The sequence below is a fragment of the Delphinus delphis genome, chromosome 13 (assembly GCF_949987515.2).
Source record: "Delphinus delphis chromosome 13, mDelDel1.2, whole genome shotgun sequence".
NCBI lineage: Eukaryota > Metazoa > Chordata > Mammalia > Artiodactyla > Delphinidae > Delphinus > Delphinus delphis.
This window is the reverse complement of record NC_082695.1, coordinates 48,173,081-48,200,363: the sequence shown is the minus strand read 5'-3', so window position 1 is coordinate 48,200,363 and position 27,283 is coordinate 48,173,081. Positions and strand designations below refer to the sequence as shown.

The window sequence follows — 27,283 nt, the reverse complement described above, 5'->3', positions numbered from 1 at the left end:
AGCATAGCATTCAAAATTTAAAATTGAGAGAATTAAAAAGAGAAATTGGCACTATATAATGCCAGTGGAACATCTGAACATATTTTACCAGACATTGAGATAACAAGCAAAAAACCTGTCTTATGAATACCAAGGACTTTAAAAACTCAATAATCGATCTTAAACCAATGAATTTAACATAGGACACTGCACTGAGCCCTTAAGAGAAAGCAATTTTTTGGTCAGCACTCAGGAAACAGTAAAGAAAACAAAAAAAAAAACAACAAAAAACCCCAAAAGCTGACCACTGAGTCTCAACAATACTGAAGAATAATATAAAACCTCATCTCTCTATGCACAAAGAAGTAAAATTAGATATCAATAACATAGCAACTCTCCAATCTTCCCACACTCATTATATATTTGGACATTTGGAAGTACACTTCTAAGTACCTCACAAGTTAAAGAAATGTTTTGTAATGGAAATTACAAAATATTTACATTCTAAATGATAATGCCAAAATTTGTAAAATGCAGCTGAATTTGTTTTAAAAATAAATTGTATATATTCGAGAGTAGAAAAAATATTGAAAATTCAAGAGTTAAGTGTGCAAATCAAGAAGTTAATGAATGAACTATAGAATAAAAACCGGAGAAAGAAGAAAGGAGAAAGATTGTAAAGAATAAGAGTACACATTCATGAAATAGAAAACAATGAAGACCATCAAGAACAGAAAAAGGATTTTTTTAAGACTAATAAAATAGGTATAAATCTAGTGAGAGATGGCATAAATAAACATGAATAGGAATGAAAGGTAGGCACATAATTTGAGATACAGTATAGATATACAAGGCAAATAAAATTATAATTAAAATTTGATTTTAAATAGTATAATATGCATAAAAATCTACTACTATGACTTTAGCCAATATCTTTGAAGACATAAAGTATTTCAAGTTTGCAAATTTTCAAATTATATTAAAAATAGCAAACCTCAATAAATTTGTGAAAACTTTTGTAAAATAAATAGACAACCCCTCCTTCCCCACATACATGCACAGCACATATTACAAATAGCTCTAAAGACGAATTTTACCAATACATCAAGGAACTCTCCCCCCACTCATTTTATACTTATTCCAGTGAATACGTAAAGAAAGCTCTTCAGTTCACTTTATGAAGTTAATATAACTTTTATTCCAAAATAAGGACAAACAAAGACAATATGAGAGAGAAAATCTGTTGGCCAATCTCACTTATAAACACAAAAAGTACAAAAATTTTATCTATTTTTTTTTGCCCAACAAACTCCTAACATTTGTTAGGAATGAAGTCAAGGTGACAGGTATATAGATGTATGTTTTATTAGCATCTGTATTTTTCTATATGTTTCAAGTATTTCACAGGGAGATAAAATAGACTACAAGAAGAGAATTAGGAAGAAGCTTATTTTCTCAGCAGAGAAGGCAAAGGCAAAACCTAGAGACAGAAATGTTGAAAATACAGGAAAGGAATTTGCTTAATGCTTACGTATGGCCGAAATACTCTCCATATGAGGGAGTTGAGGTCATTTACCAAGAGTAACTTTGGGAAGGAGTATTGGGGAAATGAGAAAATCATAAAATTTTAGAAACATGTATTATGGACAATGTGAGAAGTAGAACTTATGCTGTTGGTTACTATTTGGTATGGTTCAAAATATTTAAGGGTATCAGGGGAAAAAAAAGACTATGTGCCTCTCTAAATGTTTTATGACAAAGTCAAAAGAAGATCTATTTCAAAGATGTCCATCTAAGCAAAATTATGTTTTATAATTTTGGAACAAAGACAGAGCAGATGAACTTACTGCTAAATTTGTTGCCACACAGGATGTTTAATTCCATTTTAATTATCCTTACATACTTACTCTTAATTGGCTTAAGAACAAGCTCATTATATCTGATTGTCTTATCTCATTAAAGCTGGTACCTCATCTCCCTACACTAAGCAGAGGAAGAAAAGAGGTAGTCATTTTAGTGTCTAATTCCTGGACACTAGAGAGTATAAAGTAGCTGAGGTCCGGAGAAGCAAAGAAGCAACAATTGCCGAATTGCCACAGTAAGTGTCTGTGCTATAGAAGATGATGCTTTGTAGTCATAATAAAAATCACGGGACAGTGTCTGATCAGGATCAGGGAAATTATTATTTTGACCAAAGGGAGTCGAAGAGCACCAATCTGAATAAAGGCTGCAGACTTTGGAGACCTTGCTGGCTTAAAGCCTCCTATTTCCCAGAAGGGAAGCCACACGGTATTTGTGCATAAAATGTGCACACAAGATGTACTCACATACACTCACACAGAGGGAAGGAGCACATGAAAGAGGCAGACCAAGGCCTTTGGTTGCAAGAAGAACTGCCCAAAGAAATACAGAAAGAGTTCAAAATGAGAGTTCTTCGTTGTCTCAAAGAAATTAGAGACGAATGGATTCTGAAAGAGCTCAGAGAAGAAAAATAGGCTTTCAAAGAGTAAAGTCTAGGGAAAAAAAATTATCAGAGGGCAAAATCTAATCATCTACGACATAAATCCAAGTGCCCTTTACAAATGAAGAAATTGTGTAAACAGTCTACCGGGGAGCACTGAATCCATTACCATATAGTACCGGGGGTAGTGAACTATGGGGATTATGGTAAAAAAAAAAAAAAAAGATTATTAAATGTTAACAACCTTGATGTTTAAAAAATAATATAACAAAAACATGGAGTTAAGAGGGACCATAAGTATAATTATCTCCCTATCCTTTACAATATATTGTCCAAAGCTTGAGTAGTTAAAATGATCATCACTCCTATTCCAGTTTTTCATATTTTTAGTATCTTTGGAGAGAACTTTAAGATATGAATATATCTCGTGGCGATGTTTAGCAATTTTGTTTTTGGTTTTACTTCCATTCTTTTTTATTATTCAGGCTAAACTTAATTAAATTTAGTACTTTTAATTAAAATGATATAATTCAATTTTTCTAAGATGACCCCTGACTATGGCTACACATTAGGAGATGTCAAATAATATTTATAAAACACTGGGGGAGGTTATTTTTTTTTAATATATATATATATATTTTTGCAGTACACGGGCCTCTCATTGTTGTGGCCTCTCCCGTTGTGGAGCACAGGCTCCGGATGTGCAGGCTCAGCGGCCACGGCTCACGGGCCCAGCCGCTCTGCGGCATGTGGGATCTTCCCGGACCGGGGCACGAACCCGTGTCCCCTGCATCGGCAGGCGGACTCTCAACCACTGCGCCACCAGGGAAGCCTGGGGGAAGTTATTTTTGATGATAGTATTTAGGGTTACTCTTCAAATTTATTTTCCTGCATTAATTTATTTCAAAAGTATGTAACATTTTATGAAACCAGCAAAGTTGTAATTCTTCGCTACAAAAAGATTAAACCAAATAAAATATATTGGAATGAATCCCAGAAGTTGAGCTCAGCGAGGACATTTATTAAAAACCCCTCAGAGATATCCATTAGAAGCTTGGATTTGTTTAGTAATTTTTAAACTCCTACTGTGTGATTGGGTAGGAAGAAGCATAATTAAAAACTGGTGTAAGTCAACGACCCCTAATTCAAGGAACTTACATTTTAGTTATGATTCTAAAACGCTGCACAGAACAGAGAATCCTTTACTCTGTAAGATTCCTAAGGTCACAGGACATTAGAAACATTACTTTCTAGAAGACACATGGGATTCTATCTGGAGATGGTCACCTTTAAGGCCCTTTCTTTCCTTTTGCATGTTTTCACTTTTCATTGTATGGTGCTGGGCATATATTGGAGGCTTAATAAGTACCACCAACTTCATTTGCACAAAATAAGCCACTGTACTCAGCTGCTTGTTGGGTTACTCAGTCAGTCAGCGTTCCTTCCTAGTAATCACCTTCAGGTTACTTTTGACCTTAAATCCCACCTTCTTCCTCTGATTTTACAGGATCAGCCAGGAAATGTTTTAGTTGCTAGCTCTCCTTCTATGTGTAACTAGTGTACCTGCATTTTAACACCCATGGCAGGCTCATCATGTCATAGATGCTATGCTACTCCTCAGTGGTGCCCACAGGTCTACAACACAGGCTGGATGATTATAGACATTCAGAACATATTCTGAAATAATGGTTTGGACTTTGGAGCTAGCTGTGCCTTGGCTTGTAATAGCTGTGTCATTATGGACAACCCTCTTAACCCTCTGGGCCTCCGTTTCCTCAGCTGTAAAATAAAAATAATTCAACTGTACATAATTGAAGTAAATGAGATAATATGTCAAAGTACCAAGACCACTGCATTAAATACGGGTAGTTTTCCATTCCTTCATTAAAGTAGCTTCATTATTTCTACTACTTAGTAGTCTAAAAAGAAAAAAGCAGGTTAAAAAGAACATGGTGGTCTCCTTTATCGCCTTCTAAATTTGCTAACAAATTAGCTGAAAACCCTTTACTGTATGATTGTTAACCTTTACTGTATGATTGTTAACATGTAAGATGCTAAGCGGCGTGCAGGATTCCTAGGTTACAACAATTAGAACAAGAGATCCTGATTGAAGACCTGAGCACCTGGCAGGATCCTGACAAGAGTACAAGCCTTGTTGAACCCCAGCCCTGAAGGCAGCTAAGTAAAGAAATGAAGAGGTCCCCATGCCTTGAATTTTCTTAAACTCATGATATGGCATTGACTTTCCTGAGGTTGTAGCAGACTGTTTTTAACTGAAGGTCACTGACTTTTAAATTACTTAGGGTAACATAACATGATATTTGGAGGGGGGGGCTTCTTTTTTTAGTACATTCTTTACATATCACTCTCCCATTACAGTTTCCAGCTTCAGAAGCTACTCAAAGTACTTAATTTAGAAAACTCAAAAAGACTAGGAAAGAACATGTCAGTATATATGTAGGTGTTTATAAACTAACACATATGTTTTGGGCTAGACAATAACTATAAAATGATTTAGCCTTGGAAACAATGAAAAAGATAATTATGCTGTGTTTAAAGAATTTAAAACGAACATAAATTCTGCTTTCCCAAAGATCTCTTACATAAGGCTATCTAAACCCCATTCAAAGACTTTACTGAAAATATGCTCCCAGAATTTAACAAAATCCTGGTATACAGTAGGCACTCAATAAATCTTTACTCAATAAATAAATAAATGGGTTAAAATCTTGCTTGAATTTTACAAACAGATAAACTCTGCAAATAAGAATTACCCTAAGTTGCCAAGAAAGTAAGTGGCAGAACCAATAATAAAGTTCAGGTCAATAAATCTGTACTTTCTAACCCATCATTTTACAAAATGTTACAATGATCTAGGTCATTATCATTACCCTAACTCAGAGATGAAATAACTGAGAGAGAGAAATGAAGCCATTAGGTCCAGACATGCAACGAGGCAGGTTTGGTCTAGAATTTTAATGTTCAGCCTAGGATACGTTTATTTTCCTCTTTTTAGTTTCCATATTCCTTTTCCCCCAAAATGCTGCTATTGAGTTCCTGATGAAAAGTTATCAGGAAGGAAATCTTCAAAAGAAAACCTGGTACTGACTTGCAAGACCCAGTAACTGTCTGCCACACTTCTCGGCAATTGTACACTGTTTTTCAGACAAGCACTATTGAATATTTCAAACAGCATAAGATGAAAAGCAAGGCAGAGCAGTTTTACTGCAGCAGACCCCAATGACAGTGTACTCTTCAGTTCAATGAACACTTTATAAAAGTTGCATTTTCCCCCCAATACAATGTATTCCGATAAAGTGAAACCCAGTTTCAGGAACAAAACACTGCATGTTAGACAGAATTATGACTCGGCAGATAATTACTTTAATACATAGATCGTTTTAAACCTCTTATCTTTAGCCTCTGCTTCATCCAATAGTATCATTCACAAATTTAGCAACATGCTTAAAATCATTCCATTGTAATATGTTGCGTTCTTTAGCACCCTTTTTGGTTTAGATAAATTGAAAAGATTTAAAAATATTCTTAACTATTAAAGAAAAAAGTCCCCATAATTTCATTCAACGAGATTTAAATATCTAAAATGTGAAATGTTATAGTATATTGAACACTCACCTAAACCAGACTTTTTTAATCGTTTTAAGTGCTGACTCGTTTGTTTTCCAGTGGGGGATTTTTGCCCATGTTTCATTTCTTTATCTGAACTGTCTGCTTCACCATTTTTAGATTCGGATCCTAAAAAAGGAAATAGTTATTATGTCATTATCTTCCTCTTGCTGTCCTTGAAAAGAAAAATCTCAAATTGTTCTACAAACCGTAGATATTATCTCCTTTGCTAAGAGTTAATACACTACCTTTGGCCACAATCTGATTCCTCTACTCTATATAAAGAGAAAAGCCCAATAAATCAATCACACAGAACAAAAAGCATGAACAGATGGCCTGATAGTGGAGTCAAAGACACGTTCACTGATCTGATAGCTTTTCAAAGAAGCACTCAGATCTTTTGTGAAAATACACGAATAAGCTTCAACAATACTGTGCCACTTGGAGACGATGCAAGACCGAGACAGAAAGATGAAGGATGAAGGGAGGCTTGGAGAGAGGGAGAGATCATGCCTTTATTAATAACTTTATGTTGAAGCAGGAAGAGAAAACGCAAACATCACTCTATAATATACAGAATGGTACATAGCTGATAAAGTGACAGAGGTAAATTAGAAGAAACGGTCAGGGCTGCACTGAGGTGAGAAGAATGCTGCCAGAACACAAAAACTAATAAAGGATTCCTGACTTTGCAGCAGAGGATGGAAAAACAAATTCACACTCACGGAAGAACGGCTTTTGATGGCATTACACATCAGCATGGGGTCCACCATTAAAGTTCAACATTCAAACAAAAGCCAAAGCAACAACAAAAAAATCCACCTAGCAGTACTACACGTTTTCTTGCATCTATTGACATTAGCAAATGAAGTCCTTTGATGATGAGCAAGCTTTTGTTTTGTTTTGTTTTTAAGAGCGAAATACCCTATTATTTTTGAATCATTGAAAGAGTCTAAGGTATAAAAAAATTAAATGAAACCTCAGGTGGAAATATTATTCAGTTCCAGAGAAAATTCATGACATCTCTCTTGGTGAGAAAGCCTCCTCCGGGAAGAAACTGGCCAAGCATACAATATTTTAGCTCTTTACCTGAAGGCGAATCCGACTGCTCATCAGACACCTTTAATGGTGTCAAAACAACACGAGGAACAGTCTTGTTTACCATCATTGAGACTCCATTTCTTCTTTTCTGCTGCTGCCTCAAAGCCTACAAAACATGATAATAAAATAGAACATAAAAATATAGTCAAAATGATTTCTCATAATTGAATTAAATGATCCACTTGCCCATCATCAGATAGAACCTCTTAAAGAGACTTAAATTCCACAGAGTCACTCATTTGTCAGGACTCTTAAGCGTCACCTTCCTGTCATTTTCCCTCAAAAGCATAAAATCAGGCTTTGGCAAAGGGTATAAACCTGAGACCATTTTCGGTAGAATTCTGAAAATAAAGCAGCACGTAAAGGTTTGTTCTACCTGCGCAGTGTGGCTTGAGAGCCCATGGAATTTGAAACCATGACTCCCAAGGAAAAGAAACGTAAAATAAACGTTTCGAGACCAGGATAAAAATATATGTCTGCACTTCTCTTGCAGGTGCGTCCTCTCCAGTGGGCTGCTCAGTCAATCAAGTTAACACCGAGTGTCATCAGTATGTACAGCAGGTAAGGACTACAGTATTGATGCACTCACTCAGCCGCGGGGAGCGCTGCACAAAATCACTGAACATGGCAGGAATCATTTATTTCTGTGAAGGGAATCAGTCCTAATCTTGGAAACCTTGAAGCACTTGGCTTCTGTCTGCTTGACTTTGGGCATTAACCTTCAGAACACGAACGTGACGGCATTCTGGCAAATCCAGGGAAAAGAAGACCGATACGAGAATAAATTGCTCCAAATGGGAGTGCTTTGTGTTTCATAAATGAATCAACCATGGTGATGATAATGTACTGAAAAGACACTGGAAAGTTTTGAAATACAGCTTATCTAGCTGATCGTTTTATGCAGAAAATTACCTGCAATAAAAAGGGTCTTAAGCAGACACAATTCAAGAGAGGATAAATTCACGGTTCCAGGAATACTAAAACTCCTCAAAAGGTTAAAAGGCTGACCACAGACAGTCTCCAACCTTTCAATTCCTGGTTTCTGTGTAATTTCTACCAATTTTATAACATTTCAGTTACTTGACTAATGTCCTTTGACCAATAGTTGTCACAGTCTCCTGAAATACTGCATTGACTGTATATCCCCTTGCTGACAGAAACAATACCATTTTATTTGCAAAGGGTTTTACCTGAATGTCCAACTCGTAGACCATAAGATTTAGCCGTCAAATAACTGCAGATGTGAAAAATTAAATATCACTTAAATGAGAAAAGACATATTCAGATGAGATTTAAAACCACGTGGGAAAGTGAATGGCTTGGGAAATCGCTTACAAATGATACTGTTGCTAATAATAACAGGATACATCTTCCCTTCAACTCTTACATTTATTGACCTTTTATAAAGTACTAGGCACCGTGGACGGACAGGAGATACAAAGATGAATAAGAGGCCATCCTCCTCACCTTTAGCTTGCTGGCAATAATATTCTGAATGACAGCATGTGTGCTATAAAATATTTATGACATTTACTCTTTCATTAAGGTGTGTACATAATTGCATAAATCTCTCTAGCCTTGTGTGAGAACTCCGAGCACTTTGTAGACATTAACCTATCAATCCAATGATAAAACAGAATGAGACGGGCTTCCCTGGTGGTTCAGTGGTTGAGAGTCCGCCTGCCGATGCAGGGGACACGGGTTCGTGCCCTGGTCCAGGAAGATCCCACATGCCGCGGAGCGGTTGGGCCTGTGAGCCATGGCCGCTGAGCCTGCGCGTCCGGAGCCTGTGCTCCGCAACGGGAGAGGCCACAACAGTGAGAGGCCCGCGTACCGCAAAAAAATTTAAAAAAATAAACAGAATGAGCCAACGCAGTACCTGAAATTACAATTAGGCCCATCTTTACCCACTATGTAAGACATCACAAAACAAACCTGTATAAAGAGTGATTCGTTTTTAGGAGTCTTCACATCACAGATTTCCAACCTTTCCCTTGGCAATCCAAATAGGCATTTGAAAAATACTCATTTTATGGCATGGTGGGGAGGTGTATTTTGGAAAATGTTGATTAAGAAAAGAAGAGATGATATAACAAGACGCTTAGAAGCTGGAATCATAAAGTCAAAGATGACATGTCTTTTTACAGTGTTTGCAGTAAATAATTATTAAAGTAACAAAAATTTTGTCCTCAATTTTTAGAGTGGAGAAGACTCTATTATAGAAAAATTAGCAGTTGGACAGAAATAAACCATGATATACATAACGTAATAAGAAGAAAAAGCCAAGGCTATTCTGAATTTTAAACAGTCAAGCTGGAGCCAAGGTAGGGAAAAGGAATGCTAGTCAACATTGAGCCCATTTCTATGGTCTCAATGATTTTTTACTGAATATGTATTTCCTGCTCATAAATTTGAACAATATTTCTTGGTACAACATTTTCTTAAATACTGAAATGCAACACTATGTGCCTGTAAGTGATAAAAACAACTATGCCTATCATTTAAATGATTGTTTTAAGTGTATTAAAAATACACACTTTTTTTTTTTGCTTTACCTCTGAAAAACAAGCATTATTTTTTATCCCAAATAACATTTCTAGGGTCAAAGAAGCAAAACTTGGGAAGCCTTTTTTTACTATGACACCAGTCACAGTAGTAAAGCCCGCAGGCTAGTAAACAAACTCAGGAGTATCAGAGTTCAGCTATGAGAAGGGGCAACTTGGTAGCATTTACTAGATCCGTAGCCATTTTAGGCTACCTTGGGGATTCCAATTCACTTTCTAGAAAGCAGGATTTATTTGACTGTGGACCCTGGGGATACCCTCCAAGCAGATCAGAATGTGGATGGAGGGGAAAGAAACCAATGTTGACTCAACTGAGATGTCTGGGATAGTTTGGGCTGGCTCCAAACAAGAGAACTCTAGCACCTGTTACGTCCACAAGGCAGGTAGTAGTATAGTGATTCCCAGTTCCTCACTCCAGGGCGTGGCTTCTGCAGATAAAGAGGCTAGCTGCTCATGGTCTGCGTGTTTGTTTGCTTTGGTTAGATACCTATATTGCTGCAGCTACGTGCCCATGGGCCACTCACACATGCTGCGTGTCTCCTCCTCCCAATCCCTTGAAGAATGTGCAATTATTTTTGGACCACACTAGCTGGGCTAAGACCACGACAAGGGGGAGGTTGAGGACCGGGATGCCTATACCCCATTGGAGGTGGTAGTAATGACTCAAGAGAAGGAATACAACTGGATTTGTAGGTGAGTTGTCCTGTTTTCAACAATGTGTCAGACAAAACAAAGAGGTCTCTGAGCCAAATTCAGCCTGAGGGCATCAATTCTGGATACCGGCTAAACACCTTTCCCAAAGTTCCTCACCTCCCCCCAAAAATGAGTCTGACCACTGCCCAAGAGAGGTATGAAAAGCTCCCTCTTCTACTGTGCTGACTTGCAGCAGAACAGGGGCTGAGGCAGAGTTGTCTTAACGACTGTGAGGTATGAGGCTGTGGAATCAGAGAACTAACTAGCTGAGTAATGCCGAGTAAATTACTTGGGGAAACGTCTCTGTAAAACAGAGACAGCAATGTTGGTAAGGCTTTTTAAACAGGAACTCCACAGAGCTATGTTTCATATAGGCTTTTGGGGGATGGTCGATGGCCACCTGGCCTCCTCTCAGTAAGTCCTTTGAGGCTGTGTCTAGCACCCTGCTTCACAACAGGGTACTCCTGTACCCCATTATCCTTAACTCTGAGCTGTAGCTAACATTCCAAGAGAACAAGAAAATTTCCTATTTTATGCTACAAATATAACAGAGGTTAAATGCAATTTACCTTGTAATTATCTAAGTTTGGGTATCCCAGCCGGGAAAATATACATCCATGTAATAGCTTAAGAAAATACAATTAGGATGACCACTTTTGATGGTCATGGAAGATTTGCTCTGCACAAAGATACCCTGAAAGGGGAGATTTATTTGTTGTTGTGACAACTTGGGGATGGGATGCCTTTCTCTATTCCACACCAAAGGTTTTAATTAGCTAGTGGTGGCCCTGTTGATCAATCTATAGCATGGTTTTATTTTGACACTAATATTATACAATAAGTCTTACTATATTAGTCTAGATTCATTTTAGGAAGATGATATCCAACTACTCAACTCTTAGGTATACAATGGAACGCTAACAGAATATCTTATCGAACAACTTTAAATCCTAATTTCAATTCTAGAAAGAAGCAATACTGAAACCTAAATAAACAAGCAGATGGCAAGTGTAATTGCAGTCTACTAAAAGGCTTGTCTTTCAAGCTGCCCGGACATGTAATGTCCTCATGCCCAAACTACACAGAGTACATTGGACTTGCCAAGTTTAGTACTTCCAGGTATCATTCAATATGAAAGAAATTTATAGGCTTACACTTGGAAATAAACTTACTTATTTAAGGAAACCAACATAACAGAGCTAAACCAGTCTAGGAAAGTAAAGATCATATCTCACAATTACAAGTCTGGCTTTGAGTGAAAATCAAAAGATGCTGAGTGAGCATGCTTTCCTCTAGAGAGGTATCACAACATTCTCTTGTAAAAAGAGACAGAAAACCTTTAGATAAACATTTTATTTTTTAAACAGAAAGCTTGGGATAACTCTAAAAACCTGGAAGAATTCTCATTTCCACCCCAATGAAAAATAAAGTAAAATCTAAAGCCAGAGGCCTTCAATGTTAACTTGGAATTTGCATAAACAAGTAATACCTTCTTTGTTTTCATAGAGAAAGAATACCAACAATGTAACTTAAGAATGCACTGGATGCAGTAAGCCCTTGACTGAGAAGTCGGAAAATAGCACATGCCGTGAATGCAAAAATAATGAGAAATACACACATATGAAACAGCTGGCTGTGTCAGGCACCAACAATGTGCATTGTTGCTAGAATGCTAAATGTCAACACCCACGTCCAGAAACTGCTATCATGCAACATAACCTTTGGAATTTCACAGTACTGGTCAAACATATAGAGCGAAAGCAAAATACCAGGAATATGTCTGTTTTGCGATACGAGGAAGGAAAAGGATCTCCAACTTTATGAATAAACTCTCCCACCCTAAATAAATAATGCAGGAAGTCAAAGAAACCAACAAGAACAACACAGAAAGGTTCTGTTCTCCATCATGTTACCTCCCATCATAACAGACCTCAACCCATCCTTTTTTTAACCTTGTATTTGATTCTGCTGTTTAGAAACTTCCCAAATTTAATCTTTCTTAATTATGCTTCCTTGAAATTCAAACTCTAATCATTTCACACCTTTTAGGATTATTAAAGCTAAAATACCAAGGCAGAAAGAAGACAGGGAACAAGGTAATAATCAGCAATCTGTTATTCTCCAGAGGCTTCTGAATATGCTTAGCGTGAAGATTCTATTCAGAAATATAACTACTGAAATAACAACATGCTATTCATGCAATTACACCCAACATACGATATTAACTAGTGTTTTGATGATTAGAAAGTTAAAAGGACCCAAATATTAGGGGCAATGAAAGTACTCTGCATCAACAGCCAAGGGGCATTATCGCCTCCATATTGTCCAGCCTGTAGTTACACTGCAATCAACAGCAGTGCAAAGTTAAAGCACCCACTCTCTGCAGCATCACGCTTTGGGTGGGGGTGAGGGCTTCAGAGCTGGGAAATTATGTCTGGCTTATTTTGCATGAGGTTTGTTTTCAATCATTTTTCTTCACTATACTTATGCATATAAAGCTACTGGGATTTGTTTTTGGTTTTTTTTCACCTACTTCTTTCTAAGAATCTACGCTGGACAAGCTATAGTTGAACTACTAAAACCCCACTGACTCAGAATATACTTCTAGTAAAACGGTAAAAGCTAACACATCCAAGTACCTCCCTTTAATACGTGCCGATACTGAACACATTGTTCCCTGTGTCAGGAAATAATATTGTTCCCTGTGTCAGTCTGTGTCAGGAAATAATATTCTTTTTTTTTTTTTTTTTTTAACATCTTTATTGGGGTATAATTACTTTACAATGGTGTGTTAGTTTCTGCTTTATAACAAAGTGAATCAGTTATACATATACATATGTTCCCATATCTCTTCCCTCTTGCGTCTCCCTCCCTCCCACCCTCCCTATCCCACCCCTCCAGGCTGTCACAGAGCACCGAGCCAATATCCCCGTGCCATGCGGCTGCTTCCCTCTAGCTATCTACCTTACTACGTTTGTTAGTGTGTATATGTCCATGACTCTCTCTCGCCCCGTCACAGCTCACCCTTCCCCCTCCCCATAACCTCAAGTCCGTTCTCTAGGAGGTCTGCGTCTTTATTCCTGCCTTACCCCTAGGTTCTTCATGACATTTTTTTTTTTTCTTAAATTCCATATATATGTGTTAGCATACTGTATTTGTCTTTTTCGTTCTGACTTACTTCACTGTGTATGACAGACTCTAGGTCTATCCACCTCATTACAAATAGCTCAATTTCGTTTCTTTTTATGGCTGAGTAATATTCCATTGTATATATGTGCCACATCTTCTTTATCCATTCATCCGATGATGGGCACTTAGGTTGTTTCCATCTCCGGGCTATTGTAAATAGAGCTGCGATGAACATTTTGGTACATGACTCTTTTTGAATTTCGGTTTTCTCAGGGTATATGCCCAGTAGTGGGATTGCTGGGTCATATGGTAGTTCTATTTGTAGTTTTTTAAGGAACCTCCATACTGTTCTCCATAGTGGCTGAACCAATTCACATTCCCACCAGCAGTGCAAGAGGGTTCCCTTTTCTCCACACCCTCTCCAGCATTTATTGTTTCTAGATTTATTGATGATGGCCATTCTGACTGGTGTGAGATGATATCTCATTGTAGTTTTGATTTGCATTTCTCTAATGATTAATGATGTTGAGCATTCTTTCATGTGTTTGTTGGCAGTCTGTATATCTTCTTTGGAGAAATGTCTATTTAGGTCTTCTGCCCATTTTTGGATTGGGTTGTTTGTTTTTTTGTTGTTGAGCTGCATGAGCTGCTTGTAAATTTTGGAGATTAATCCTTTGTCAGTTGCTTCATTTGCAAATATTTTCTCCCATTCTGAGGGTTGTCTTTTGGTCTTGTTTATGGTTTCCTTTGCTGTGCAAAAGCTTTGAAGTTTCATTAGGTCCCATTTGTTTATTTTTGTTTTTATTTCCATTACTCTAGGGGGTGGGTCAGAAAGAATCTTGCTGTGATTTATGTCATAGAGTGTTCTGCCTATGTTTTCCTCTAATAGTTTGATAGTTTCTGGCCTTATATTTAGGTCTTTAATCCATTTTGAGCTTATTTTTGTGTATGGTGTTAGGGAGTGTTCTAATTTCATTCTTTTACATGTACCTGTCCAGTTTTCCCAGCACCATTTATTGAAGAGGCTGTCCTTTTTCCACTGTACATTCCTGCCACCTTTATCAAAGATAAGGTGTCCATATGTGCATGGGTTTATCTCTGGGCTTTCTATCCTGTTCCATTGATCTATCTTTCTGTTTTTGTGCCAGTACCATATTGTCTTGATTACTGTAGCTTTGTAGTATAGTCTGAAGTCAGGGAGCCTGATTCCTCCAGTTCCTTTTTTTGTTCTCAAGATTGCTTTGGCTATTCGGGGTCTTTTGTGTTTCCATACAAATTGCGAAATTTTTTGTTCTAGTTCTGTGAAAAATGCCAGTGGTAGTTTGATAGGGATTGCATTGAATCTGTAGATTGCTTTGGGTAGTAGAGTCATTTTCACAATGTTGATTCTTCCAATCCAAGAACATGGTATATGTCTCCATCTATTTGTATCATCTTTAATTTCTTTCATCAGTGTCTTATAGTTTTCTGCATACAGGTCTTTTGTCTCCTTAGGTAGGTTTATTCCTAGATATTTTATTCTTTTTGTTGCAATGGTAAATGGGAGTGTTTTCTTGATTTCACTTTCAGATTTTTCATCATTAGTATATAGGAATGCCAGAGATTTCTGTGCATTAATTTTGTATCCTGCTACTTTACCAAATTCATTGATTAGCTCTAGTAGTTTTCTGGTAGCATCTTTAGGATTCTCTATGTATAGGATCATGTCATCTGCAAACAGTGACAGCTTTACTACTTCTTTTCCGATTTGTATTCCTTTTATTTCCTTCTCTTCTCTGATTGCTGTGGCTAAAACTTCCAAAACTATGTTGAATAAGAGTGGTGAGAGTGGGCACCCTTGTCTTGTTCCTGATCTTAGTGGAAATGCTTTCAGTTTTTCACCATTGAGGATGATGTTTGCTGTGGGCTTGTCGTATATGGCCTTTATTATGTTGAGGAAAGTTCCCTCTATGCCTACTTTCTGCAGGGTTTTTATCATAAATGGGTGTTGAATTTTGTCAAAAGCTTTCTCTGCATCTATTGAGATGATCATATGGTTTTTCTCCTTCAGTTTGTTAATATGGTTTATCACATTGATAGATTTGCGTATATTGAAGAATCCTTGCATTCCTGGAACAAACCCCACCTGATCATGGTGTATGATCCTTTTAATGTGCTGTTAGGAAATAATATTCTTAATGACTATGTTTCCCTTGCATTATACAAATACTCAAGAATGTAGATTTCCTTGGATCATGTCAAAAATCCATCTATCCCATTATACAGCATATGCTAAAAGGAACTACTAGTTAAGAAGGCAGAACCTGAAACCGTGACTCTGGGTTCAAATGTCATCTCCAAGATTTACTCACTGGACAGTCTTGTGTAAGTTCCTCTGGGCGGTAGCTTCCTCATTTGAAAAATATTTTAAAGGATTCTTTTAAAGGATTTGTATGAGGATTAAACGGCATAGGGCCTGTTAATGCAGAGAATAATGTCTAGAATTCATAAAAATAAATGACAGCTAATGTAATTATTATTAGGTTATTTGGCTGGCCCTACGTTGGTGAGATTATGATTTGTGCCTGTACGTGTACACACAAAACATATTCACAACCATGGAAAAAAAATATATATATATGGATATATAACGGCACACACACTTACAAAGAATTCTACATGGTCACAGCCATTCAACTATCAAAAAGAAAGCTGCAGATTTGCTGAGGCTGCTACAATTTAAAATGCCGCATGTTCAGTCAATTTTTGAAATGCTGTCTTAAGAAACTCAGCAATTACAGGGAATCTGGGCAAAATTCTGCAAGAACAGCTTTTCTTCTAAATGTATTTCCAGTATGAATTTCATTATTAATCAAACATTAGCATATCTGCTATAGATTGTGCCATACTGTATGGGTAATTAATTTGTTACTTGGTTATACAACAAGAAGTTTTAAGACATTGATAAAGAGCTCTTTGAGGACACTAAGAAGCTTCCAGGGCAGGTTTCTTAAAACAAGGCTTAGCCCTTAATCAAGCAAGTGGCGCTTCCCACGAACATGTGCTCTACAACAAAACAAAATAAACGAACAAAAATACCCACTAACTCAAAGCTGTGTAATGTTTTAGTAACTGTAAAAAAAAAAAAAAAAGTTCAAAGGATACGAAATCAAAATGAAGAAAGTAAAAAATAATGAGACATGGCAATACAGAGATGTGAATGTTAATCTTTACACTCACACGGAGGAAGATTTCACAGTGTATACACATTTTCTAAATCACTGCTTTTCAGAAGTATGAGTTTCATTTATGATTGCATCCATGTTTCTTAAATGCTCCAGTTACCAGTATCCAGTTTTGTATCTTTCGTTCCATCCTGGTTAGTGTTTTAGTACCTGCATCCTATTTGCCACCTGAATCAGCCTTTTTCCAGGCTTCCCTACCATCATACATTCTTTATTTCACCAATTAAAAAGGGATCTCAACACTGAATTCAATTTTGTTCTTTGGCATCTATAACATTTCTCAAGAGCAATGATACAAATGGCAAGCTCAGTGAAGAGTATTTGACCTCTGTAGGACGAAACACTGTTACTACCCTAAATATAATACCAATGAAAGGAAATACTGCGATTTCAGTAGTTAACACGGAATTTACAAGTAACAGAATTCACTACAAAAATGTTAAGTTTCTTTCCTAAGTTTCCTGGTTTGTAATAGAGGAGGAGGTGGAGACATTCTAAGTCTAGGGGATTGGATGTGAATATTAAGTAGCTTTACAGGCTGGTGGGACTTTAAAAACATTTTAAACTTTATTGAAAAACATGGCTTCTCCTTCTTGCTATAAATATATCACTTAGAATGACACGTCTATTCCTAGACTTGGTAAGGGTCAGCGAGGGGTGAAGTGGAGGTGGCTGTCTCAGAAGGATGAAAATAAAAAATGAGGAAAGCAGTTAAACAAGGGAAAACCATGAATTCAGGACTAAATATGTAAGGTTTATATTTATTGACCTTATTACTATCACAATCATGCAATGTTCCCCTCTAACCATAGCATCTCTTTCATTTCTTCTGGGCACATTCAGCATTTCTGGGGTGGGTAGCAGAAGGTAACGTTCATTGAGTGATTATTATGGACCACTCACTCTACCACATGCTTTCAGTGTATCACCTCACTTAATTCTTGGATCATTCCCATGTGAAGGGTACTTTTATTTTCTACATCTTCTAGTGAAGGAGTTTAAGATTCAGAGGAGAGAAGTGGCTTACCCAGAGTCACACAGTAGCAAGGGTTGTAAGCAGCTTATGTCTGAGCCCAGAGCCCAACATTATAACCACACTTCCCAGCACCGTCTCTGGACAAGGACACACAACTCAAGACTGCTTACGTAATGTTGGGATGATACTGCAAAGTTGACCTCTATTCAGCACCAAACGCACTAATGGATAGCCTACATACAAGCAAGGCACGATTGCTATTTTTCTTATTTATAACAACGCATTTCAGTAATAAGAAAGACATTACATTTATTTTGACGTCGACTATCAGATAAACACAAGATCATAAACGGAGACTTTATTTTTAAAATATGCAACGCATGTATGAACCCAATATACTTGCTATAAAACACACACACACAAAATCTTAGTTCTATATGATTCCAAACACATTTTCCCTCTTCTATTTTACATCAAAGGTCTGAGCCAAGCCTCTCCTAGTTTTTAGCATAGATTAAAATCAGCGTATTGAATATTAAGGGATTAGTTGAACCTAGGACATCTCTGTTGCTTTCTGATTACTATGTTCTTATTTATTTTACTTTCTATGCATAACTTCCATTACCTTAAGTAGGCAGAACTGAGGGACAAAGAAGAAATGCCAGCAACCTTACCTGCTTGAGAGCCTTTTTGGTGTGTTGCTGAAAGGAAGACACTAACTTGCTCTGCACTGCTGTGTTAGGAAGGCTTGAATCTCGAGTGGAAGATGCCTCATCAGTTACCTGCTTTGCACAAACTAGAAACAGAGAGATAATAATATTACTAATTTGAATTCCTTTTTTTATCGCCACTGTAATTACCTCACTTGGAGCTTTTCTCCAATTGAAAATGGATACGTAAAATAAGGCAAAATAGCACAGTAAAAAGAAGAGTATCTCGATTTAAAGGAAGGGATCATTTAATAATTGTGTGGCCACGGTTACATTGAACTTCTCTAAGCCTCGGTTTCCTTACCCACCAATTGATGATAATTTCTATGTTTTGGGCTATTGTATAGACATAAAAAAAGAACACAATATCTATCTCAAGAGTTGGGAGTCAGTAGGTACTTTCTGGAGCTGAGTAGGGAGGTTGGGCAATGCACAGCATTCTGAAGAAAGAATCTACATTGATGAAATTGTCTTCAATCTACCAACCTCAGAGGTACTATGATTCTTTTATTTAACAGCCCTCCTTCTATAGAATCTATGGTCTACTGGGGTGTGTGTATCCTCTTCTATGGGTCAAGGCAAACAGCATGGAGAAGGAGAAATGAAATCTGAGATGCTGGGTGTCAACTGAAGATAATTACTTTCAAGAAAATCATGTCCTCTGCCGACTACAATATAATCTGCTTATTTTTTTTACCAGAGTCAAGCTTTCCAGGCACCTAGTCTATGCAAGTCAAGCCCACCGTCACTTTCTGCTCTATGACACCTGTGCTGGAGCTCCAACGCTTCTTTCTGGCCTCCTCAGACATTCCACCTAGGAGACCAGGTTTCACACTTTGGCAGCAGTGTAGATGCAGGCCTTTTCTGTGCACTTGATGGGAGGAGTTTATTTGGAAAATCAAAGTGAGGAAGCACTATGATTAGTGGCAGAACGAAGGCATATGTCAAATACAGGAGGCAAGGGGAAGTTCGACAGAAGAAAATAGCTTGAGAACATATTGTAAAATCTCAAAATAAGACTTCTTCAGGGCACCAGGGTTTACGCTAATCCAAGAAAATTTTCCAAGGAACAGTAACTTGGGAGGATTCTGACCTGAGTTTTAAAGGAAGGTGGAGGAGTTAAAAATGATTCTAGTCAAAAATGGAGACATATGAAATCCCACTACTGGGCATATACCCTGAGAAAACCATAATTCAAAAAGAGTCATGTACCACAATGTTCATTGCAGCTCTATTTACAATAGCCAGGACATGGAAGCAACCTAAGTGTCCATCAACAGATGAATGGATAAAGAAGATGTGGCACATATATGCAATGGAATATTACTCAGCCATAAAAAGAAACAAATTGAGTTATTTGTAGTGAGGTGGATGGACCTAGAGTCTGTCATACAGAGTGAAGTAAGTCAGAAAGAGAAAAACAAATACAGTATGCTAATACATATGTATATATGGAATCTAAAAAAAAAATGGTTCTGATGAACCTAGGGGCAGGACAGGAATAAAGACGCAGACGTAGAGAATGGACTTGAGGACACAGGGACGGGGAAGGGTAAGCTGGGACAAAGTGAGAGAGTGGCATGGACATATATACACTACCAAATGTAGAACAGATAGCTAGTGGGAAGCAGCTGCATAGCACAAGGAGATCAGCTCGGTGCTTTGTGACCACCTAGAGGACTGGGATAGGGAGGCGGGAAGGGAGACGCAAGAGGGAGGGGATACGGGGATATATGTATGAATATATCTGATTCACTTTGTCATACAGCAGAAACTAATACAACATTGTAAAGCAATTATACTCCAATAAAGATGCTAAAAAGAAAAAAGATCAATACATCTCCCACCAAATACTTTAGCCTCCATGTTACTAACTGTAGTTCAATGCTTATTTAAAATATTTTATTTTGATATGAAACAGATACAATAAAATGCAAAAATCATAAGAGTTAAAAAAATGGAGGCATATACACGTGTTAGTGTCGAGAGCACTGCTTTAGACAGACTCAAGCTCATGTTGCCTAGAAATGAACATGTGGTCCATGAAAGAGCATACTTGGAATAAAGAGTTAATCAAGTTTTGTTTTAATAACAGAAAGTAATCAGGAAGCCAAAATGAACACGTTTTGGAAGATAAAATAATTGTTAGTTATTAATGCCAGGTGCTGGACATGTGATCTCATTTCATCCTCACAGCTTCCTTGCGAGATGGAAAAGTATCATCTCCACATTCAAGAGAGAAAACTAGAGCTCAGAAAGGGTCAATAACTTGCCCATGGTCACACAGCCAAGTGAAACAGCAGAGCTGGGGTCCAAGGCCAGGTCCATAATCTTCCGCTTAGAAGATCTGGCTTCAAGGGCAAGAACTGATACAAAAAATTTAATGTCTAAAGAAGTTTAATTTCCTTGCGTCATGTTGGAGGACCTGAAACAGGAAGTTAATGAGGGTACAGGGAACAAGACGTTGAGCTCTGACAAGAAAAAACTGAGAGCGATTGGCCCAGGAAACACTAAGGTTGAAGCTGCCAAAGGATTTGCCCAGGGATACAGGGAGAGAAGTCCTTGAGTTTAAGACCAGGTAACTTTTTTCTATTTAACACAATATGACATTTTTCGCTTAAAAGAGTCTAAATGTTCTAGTAACGAAACATTTTATAACACTGCTTGCGTAAACTATGGCTTCCAGGCTTCTCTCCTTGGAATCATCACTAATTTGTAACACTTTGCCAAAGCTTACTTATCAAGAAATATTAGAAATAACCATCGATTTATATTCTAAAGATAAATGTATTTTTGTACTGATTACATAGATGGCCTTTTCAATGTTCTGGAGTCGATACGAAGTGTGACAAACTGGGGAGGTGAGAGGAAGGTGGCAGGCAGGATATACGATCCCAAATGAACAGACCTAAATGGATGGAATGGAAGCCCAGCCAGCAGTAAAGTGCGCATTAGCAAATACAATTTCATTACTTTCACATTCTTAAATTCGTGTTGCCACCTAGAAAAATACAAACTTAATGGTAGTTAAAAAGGATAACCAAATGCGGTACATGGGTTTCAGGAAATGTGTGGAAAACAGGAGAATGCTTCTGCTTACTGGACATAGAAACAAATTTACTAATTTTCTTAGGAAATGATTTTATTCATAAGTGTTTCAAAGGTAAACTTCAGTGCAGCAGGATCGAAAAAACAACAAATACCGAATCAGTGTAGATGTAATCAAAGCTTTATGTCTTATATTTTGTGACTGCTACAATAAGCAGTATACAATCAGCTGTCACTTCCTGAGGATAATAGATATCTAAGTTACGACTTGCTCTGTTTGTTTCTGACCTAGGAAACCACAGGGTGTTGTGATACCTATTTCAGTGTACGCTGAATGGTCGTTTAAATTCACTACTGCACTATGTTAATAGTGATTCACATATATTTACATACAGTGTTTCCAAAAGAGAGATTCTGTTCAGCTTTACCAGAATTTCAGCTGGAGGGCAGGACAATAAAACTGAAACAAGCATCAAGGAATACCGTGAAGTTTTTTCTTGAGGTGATTCAATTTCCTTTACCTCAACTCTGTTTTACTCTATCTTACATTCACATTCCAGCCTAGACCCAAGTGAAGCATCATGAGAATTCCTTTACTACAGAGTCATTTTCCTACCTGATGCCCGATTCCTCTTTCTGAAGTTGGTCCTATTTCTCTGGGTCAAACCATTTTCCCTAATTATTTATTTCTGATAAAATAATTATAGAACTTTTAAGAAAGTAAGTGTAATAGAAAATAAAATGTATGAATGTTCCTTTGGATCTAAAACTTATTTTAAAGGGAAAAAATTCAAGAATAAAAATGATTAGGACACAATGTAACGCATCTATAGGCCCCAAACAGTGTGCCTGCATATGTGTGTGTGTGTGTGTGTGTGTGTGCACGCCCATTGACAATACAGACCCCAAACATGAGCATCTAAGTGACTTTATTCATTCTTCTGCCATGTATCTGATGAGGGCGGCTGATTCTCAAAACTGCCATAGTTTGACAGGTAGTTGAACCTATTCTTGCATATTCATATTCTGACAAAACACACAGTTTTCACTTTTACTTTATCCTTGCAGCTTTCTTAACAGATGTGATAAATAAATAATACAGGGCTTTTTTTAAACAGTTGCCTGAATATTTATCTAAGGGGCTGAGTTTGGCCTCTAAAATATAAGCCAAAGAAAAATTAATGTTCGAGAAAGGACCAGGGGAAATCCCCTGTATGTGAAGTTACAACAGGAGCCAGGAGAGTGAAGAATTAGGACAGATGTTTTATCCAATAATTATATAACACTGACATGCAGCTTAGAAAGTGATATCTTCTTGGCATTCAGGACAGAATAGAAGCTTTTTTTCTTTTTTTTCCTAACTGTACACTGGCACCATCACAAAACGCATGCCAGGATTTTATACCTGGAAACCCCCACAAGACTGCCTGCCCTTTTCACAGCTGGACAAGCCGAGGATGAGAAAACATGTGCTAAAAGGTACAGAAATATTATTTCTGTCTACGTTTTGCTTGCCTGCCCAAACCAGGCAAGCCAAATGCATAGTTAAAAGCTAATCTGCTAGTTTTTAATTCAGTTAATGGGATTTTCAGTAGCTGTTGCTCACCTACCTCTACTCTCATTCACCCTCAGATTCCCAAACCCCTCCTCCAAAATATTCTACTTAGAAGGCTGGGACCAAAGGGAGACGGAGGATTACAGGTAACCATGGGACAGCCTAGAAGGCTAGAGAAACTGCTGACTGTGTTCCAACAAGACTGGATTTCAGCCTCTTTTCTTAGAGTCCCAAGTTGTCCCTCTCTCCCTTCTTTTTCATTCACCATTCAACTTGACAATGTGACTGAACTGGAAAATATGGCTTAGAGGTCATATTTTTTAAGTTGAGTGCTAGATAGGGTATGGGTGACATTCCCCCCAATCTAAGTACCAATCCACTGACAGGTATACAAGAGGGCTCTGACCTTTAGCCCAAGACACAAAGAAGGGAGAAAGCAGAATGCAATCTTGACTCTGTCTTTATTTCTAGTTTCACATCTGCTTGCCTTCCCAACTGCCACCCTCTCTGATCCAGTCAGTCAAGACCTTGTGCCATTTCCTGAACGCAGATACTTGCTGTATGTCTCACTCGCTCTGACCGTCCCTCTTCCACCTTTCTGCCTAGCAAACTCGGCAGACCAAACTCAAACAGCTTCCCCAAAGCTTTCTTGACTATCCCAGTCTCCGAGGCAGACTTAATCCTCCCCACCCTTTCCTTGGAACTTAGTGTATGAATCCATGACAGTCCCTGCAATACTGGTGCTTGCGTCTGCCTTGCCACCCACAGGCCCAGCAACTCAGGGACTTATTTCTGTGCAAAGACAGGCACAGAGCCATTGGTCTATAAATGTTTATTAAACTAAACTGTCCAATCTGATTTTCATTAAATTTATCTAAAGTATCTGTTTCTGAAGTTAACTTTCAACTACTGTTTTTTTTTTTTTTTTTTTGCGGTACGCGGGCCTCTCACTGTTGTGGCCTCTCCCATTAGCGGAGCGCCGGCTCTGGACGTGCAGGCTCAGCGGCCATGGCTCACGGGCCCAGCCGCTCCGCGGCATGTGGGATCTTCCCGGACCGGGGCACGAACCCGTGTCCCCTGCATCGGCAGGTGGACTCTCAACCACTGCGCCACCAGGGAAGCCCTCAATTACCGTTTTTAACAAGAATTCATGAACGGGGAGGTCAGCAATGCATAGTTTTTTACTGTGCAAAAGTATACATAAAAGATGAATTTTTAACATTTGAAAACAGAAACTTCATTAAAATTTTTTAAATTATCCTACAGTCAATTAGGGAAAGTACGAAAAACCAAACTACAAAACATCCTATGCAAGTCAGCTGGGAAGTCGTATGACCTGCCACTAAACGTGGATACGTTTCCTTCTGCCATCCTTACTCGTTGCCTTATTTTAAGAGGAACAGTCACAGTCTGGAGGTTTTGCATGGTGAAATAAGTATCATTTAAAAGTCAAAATTAGAAATCACAATGTTTACTTGAAATGGCAGGAGCTGGGTGGGGGCAGAACCACAAAAGCCCAGGATCTGGGCACAAGAGAGTCACTGCAACAAAGATATTAATCTTTATATGTCAATTAAACTACACACTAAGTGACTGGCTATCTAAGGTAACCGGGGTTCAAAGGGCTAATGGAGGCAGGGAGAAGAGCATCCTTTGACCAACTTCACTTCTATCAGTTCTTCCTCTGACCACTTCCTTTCGATTTTCTGAACAATCAGACTAGATGCACTCAAATCAAAAAACAGTTTTCTATCAAAATGATCCTGACATACACTATAGGCTTAATAGAGTTTTTATAAATAAAATTGAAATTGAAGAGCACACAGTATATTAGGGATAATACCATGGCACACTGTGAGAATTCAATCACATTTTAAAAGAGGGCTGGGTCTTAGAGGGGGCTTAGTTGTTTATTTATTAATCATTCATTCAACTGTAAAACTTTTATTGAGCACCTTCATGCCAAGGACTGTATAAAATGCATGGGAAAACAGTGACTAAGACCTAAGACCTGACTTTGAGACCACAGGTTTCTTAAAAATACATTTAAAAAAAAATGGTGTAGAGCTATTAATTCTGCCTGAGAAAAACCAAGTCTACGAAGACCTAGTGGTGACAACTAAAATTTGTTTTAAAAAATCAATAAGCAGGTAATTCAAAAGTATCCCCAGATTGGCAAATAATCAAAAAAGCTTATGTTTGTATTATAATACGTCTTATGTACCATACTTACATTTGAAATTGTGCATATCAGATATTCTGGATAAACACAGCAACAAAATATATGCCCAAAACTGTTAAAGGCAACTTAACGACAACCAGACAAACCCATGTGACCCCAACTAAATATTTCCAGGACTCAATTTCTTTCAGAGAAAGACAATTCCTTAATCCTTTTTGGATCCATACTAAGGAGAACCACTTCTCTCAAAGCAGTCCTTATTCCAAGATAGGTTTAGGTAACTAGATTGAAACAATTTTCCTTACTGCATTAAAAGAGAACATTCAAAGGATATGAGAGGCAAGCAATTAAATAGAGAAATAATAGCAATAAAACAATGGAAACAGCAGTTTTCCCTGAAGACTTTTAAGTGTCTAAACATTTTAAGTATTGATATTTGAACATTCTCTATGAATAAAATATATCTAATATAACTAAAAATGTTACTATACTTCACAGCCTGCTTCACTAGGCCAATGAAGTCCTCTTCTTACTCAGAAGAGGTCTACAGAAAAGGGAGCAAAATAAACCAGGAGGAATAAAGAATAGATGATAATTATACCAGCCATGTGTATCAGTAAGAACGTGCTCCATAAGATGTAATCGTGCCGGACACCTTAAAGATTTGGGTGGCTGATATCATATTGCTACAAATGATGCTCATCTGATATTCTGGAACTGGATGTATCATGATTTAATTGCAAGGTCCACAAATGGTTCACAAACACTTTGGTTTGCATCGGACAGGACACTGAATCTCCACAGGTAACTAGGAGGAACTGAAGGTACAGGAATCCTTCTTAACAAGCACTCAATTTATCATCATGGCAATTTAGTTATACTAGTACCTCTGGGTATCCATAAAAATATCCCTTTAAACTCAGACAAGAAAAGAGAAACTCAAACCAGAAATGAAAATATTTAATAGGAAAAGCATATCTGACAGGTACCAGCCTCTAACCACCTAATTGCTCCTACCGGAGAACCAACACAGATTCCTCTCAGAATTATGGAGAGTAATAACACAGTAAGCTGCTGTGAGGGGGGGAAACATTAGAAGCTATTCTCTTCTATCGCACGACACCTGTGATCTTCTACGCTGCAGCAAGCTCCTGAAACATCTACACAGAAATACAGGAACCCACCTAGAAAATGAGAAACAGAGAAAAAGCATGCAGGAAGAATATCATTAAAAGGTTGGTACAGGTCAAGGATAACTGTTTCATTCATGGGCACTACTACTTCATTCTTCAACATAGAAAAGAGAACTCCGGTGTACGAGAAAGGGAGTTAGATAAACACATGGTTAACTGTTTGAGAAATGGTTACACGCTGTCACTTTAGAGAAAAGGAAAGAACGGATTATCTGGCATCACGGAAAAAAGTACTTCATTTTAAGAGCATGGATGCTGTTGTTCCTCTACACCAATCACAAACTCTATCAACCAAAAAGAAATCTGGCTTGTCAGGATAGGTAATTGGGGGAGTACCTTTAATTTTGGTTTTATTTGAGAGGGAGTTTGCTTTTATCATGAGACCATACTCTATTTCCAGTCTTTATATTATGAAATATTTCTCTCCTAGCACAAGAAAAGAGGGGGAAAGTACATTTAAATGGGTCCCTTTATCTGCACTTAAAAAGAAAACTTTTTTTTTCTTCCATGACTCTGGGCTGTTAAAATTGACCAAAATCCACTTACACAAGAACAAAGTTCATAGTTCATGGAGAAATATGTAAGAACAAGAGGTCCCTAATGGGTAAAAGAAATGGAAAATAGTATCTATAAGTAATGTTTGAAAGGGCTGGGACAAGTTATTTGGAGAAGTTAAGATGAAGGGGGTGATATCTAGATGATGCCCAGCTGTTCTCCATCATCAGAGGGAAATACAAGAGAAAATTGGTTTAATTAAAAGCTCAAGAGATTTCAGCATAAGGAAAAATTTCTTGACTATAAAAGTTATCAAAAACACAGAGAGACAAATATAAATGAGTCT

At 37.7% G+C, this 27,283-nt stretch overlaps 1 protein-coding gene across 1 annotated transcript in view; it reads right to left on the bottom strand.

Annotated features, from left to right (window-relative positions):
* The window catches only part of ASXL3 (ASXL transcriptional regulator 3), a 143,288-nt gene that overhangs the window by 73,450 nt on the left and 42,555 nt on the right, over window positions 1–27,283 (bottom strand). Inside the window, exons 4-6 of the mRNA XM_060029529.1 lie at window positions 18,429–18,550; window positions 7,157–7,274; window positions 6,077–6,196 (exon numbers count right to left, since the gene is read on the bottom strand). Of these exons, the coding sequence (XP_059885512.1) occupies window positions 6,077–6,196; window positions 7,157–7,274; window positions 18,429–18,550 (360 nt within the window). The remainder of the gene's footprint in view (window positions 1–6,076; window positions 6,197–7,156; window positions 7,275–18,428; window positions 18,551–27,283) is intronic.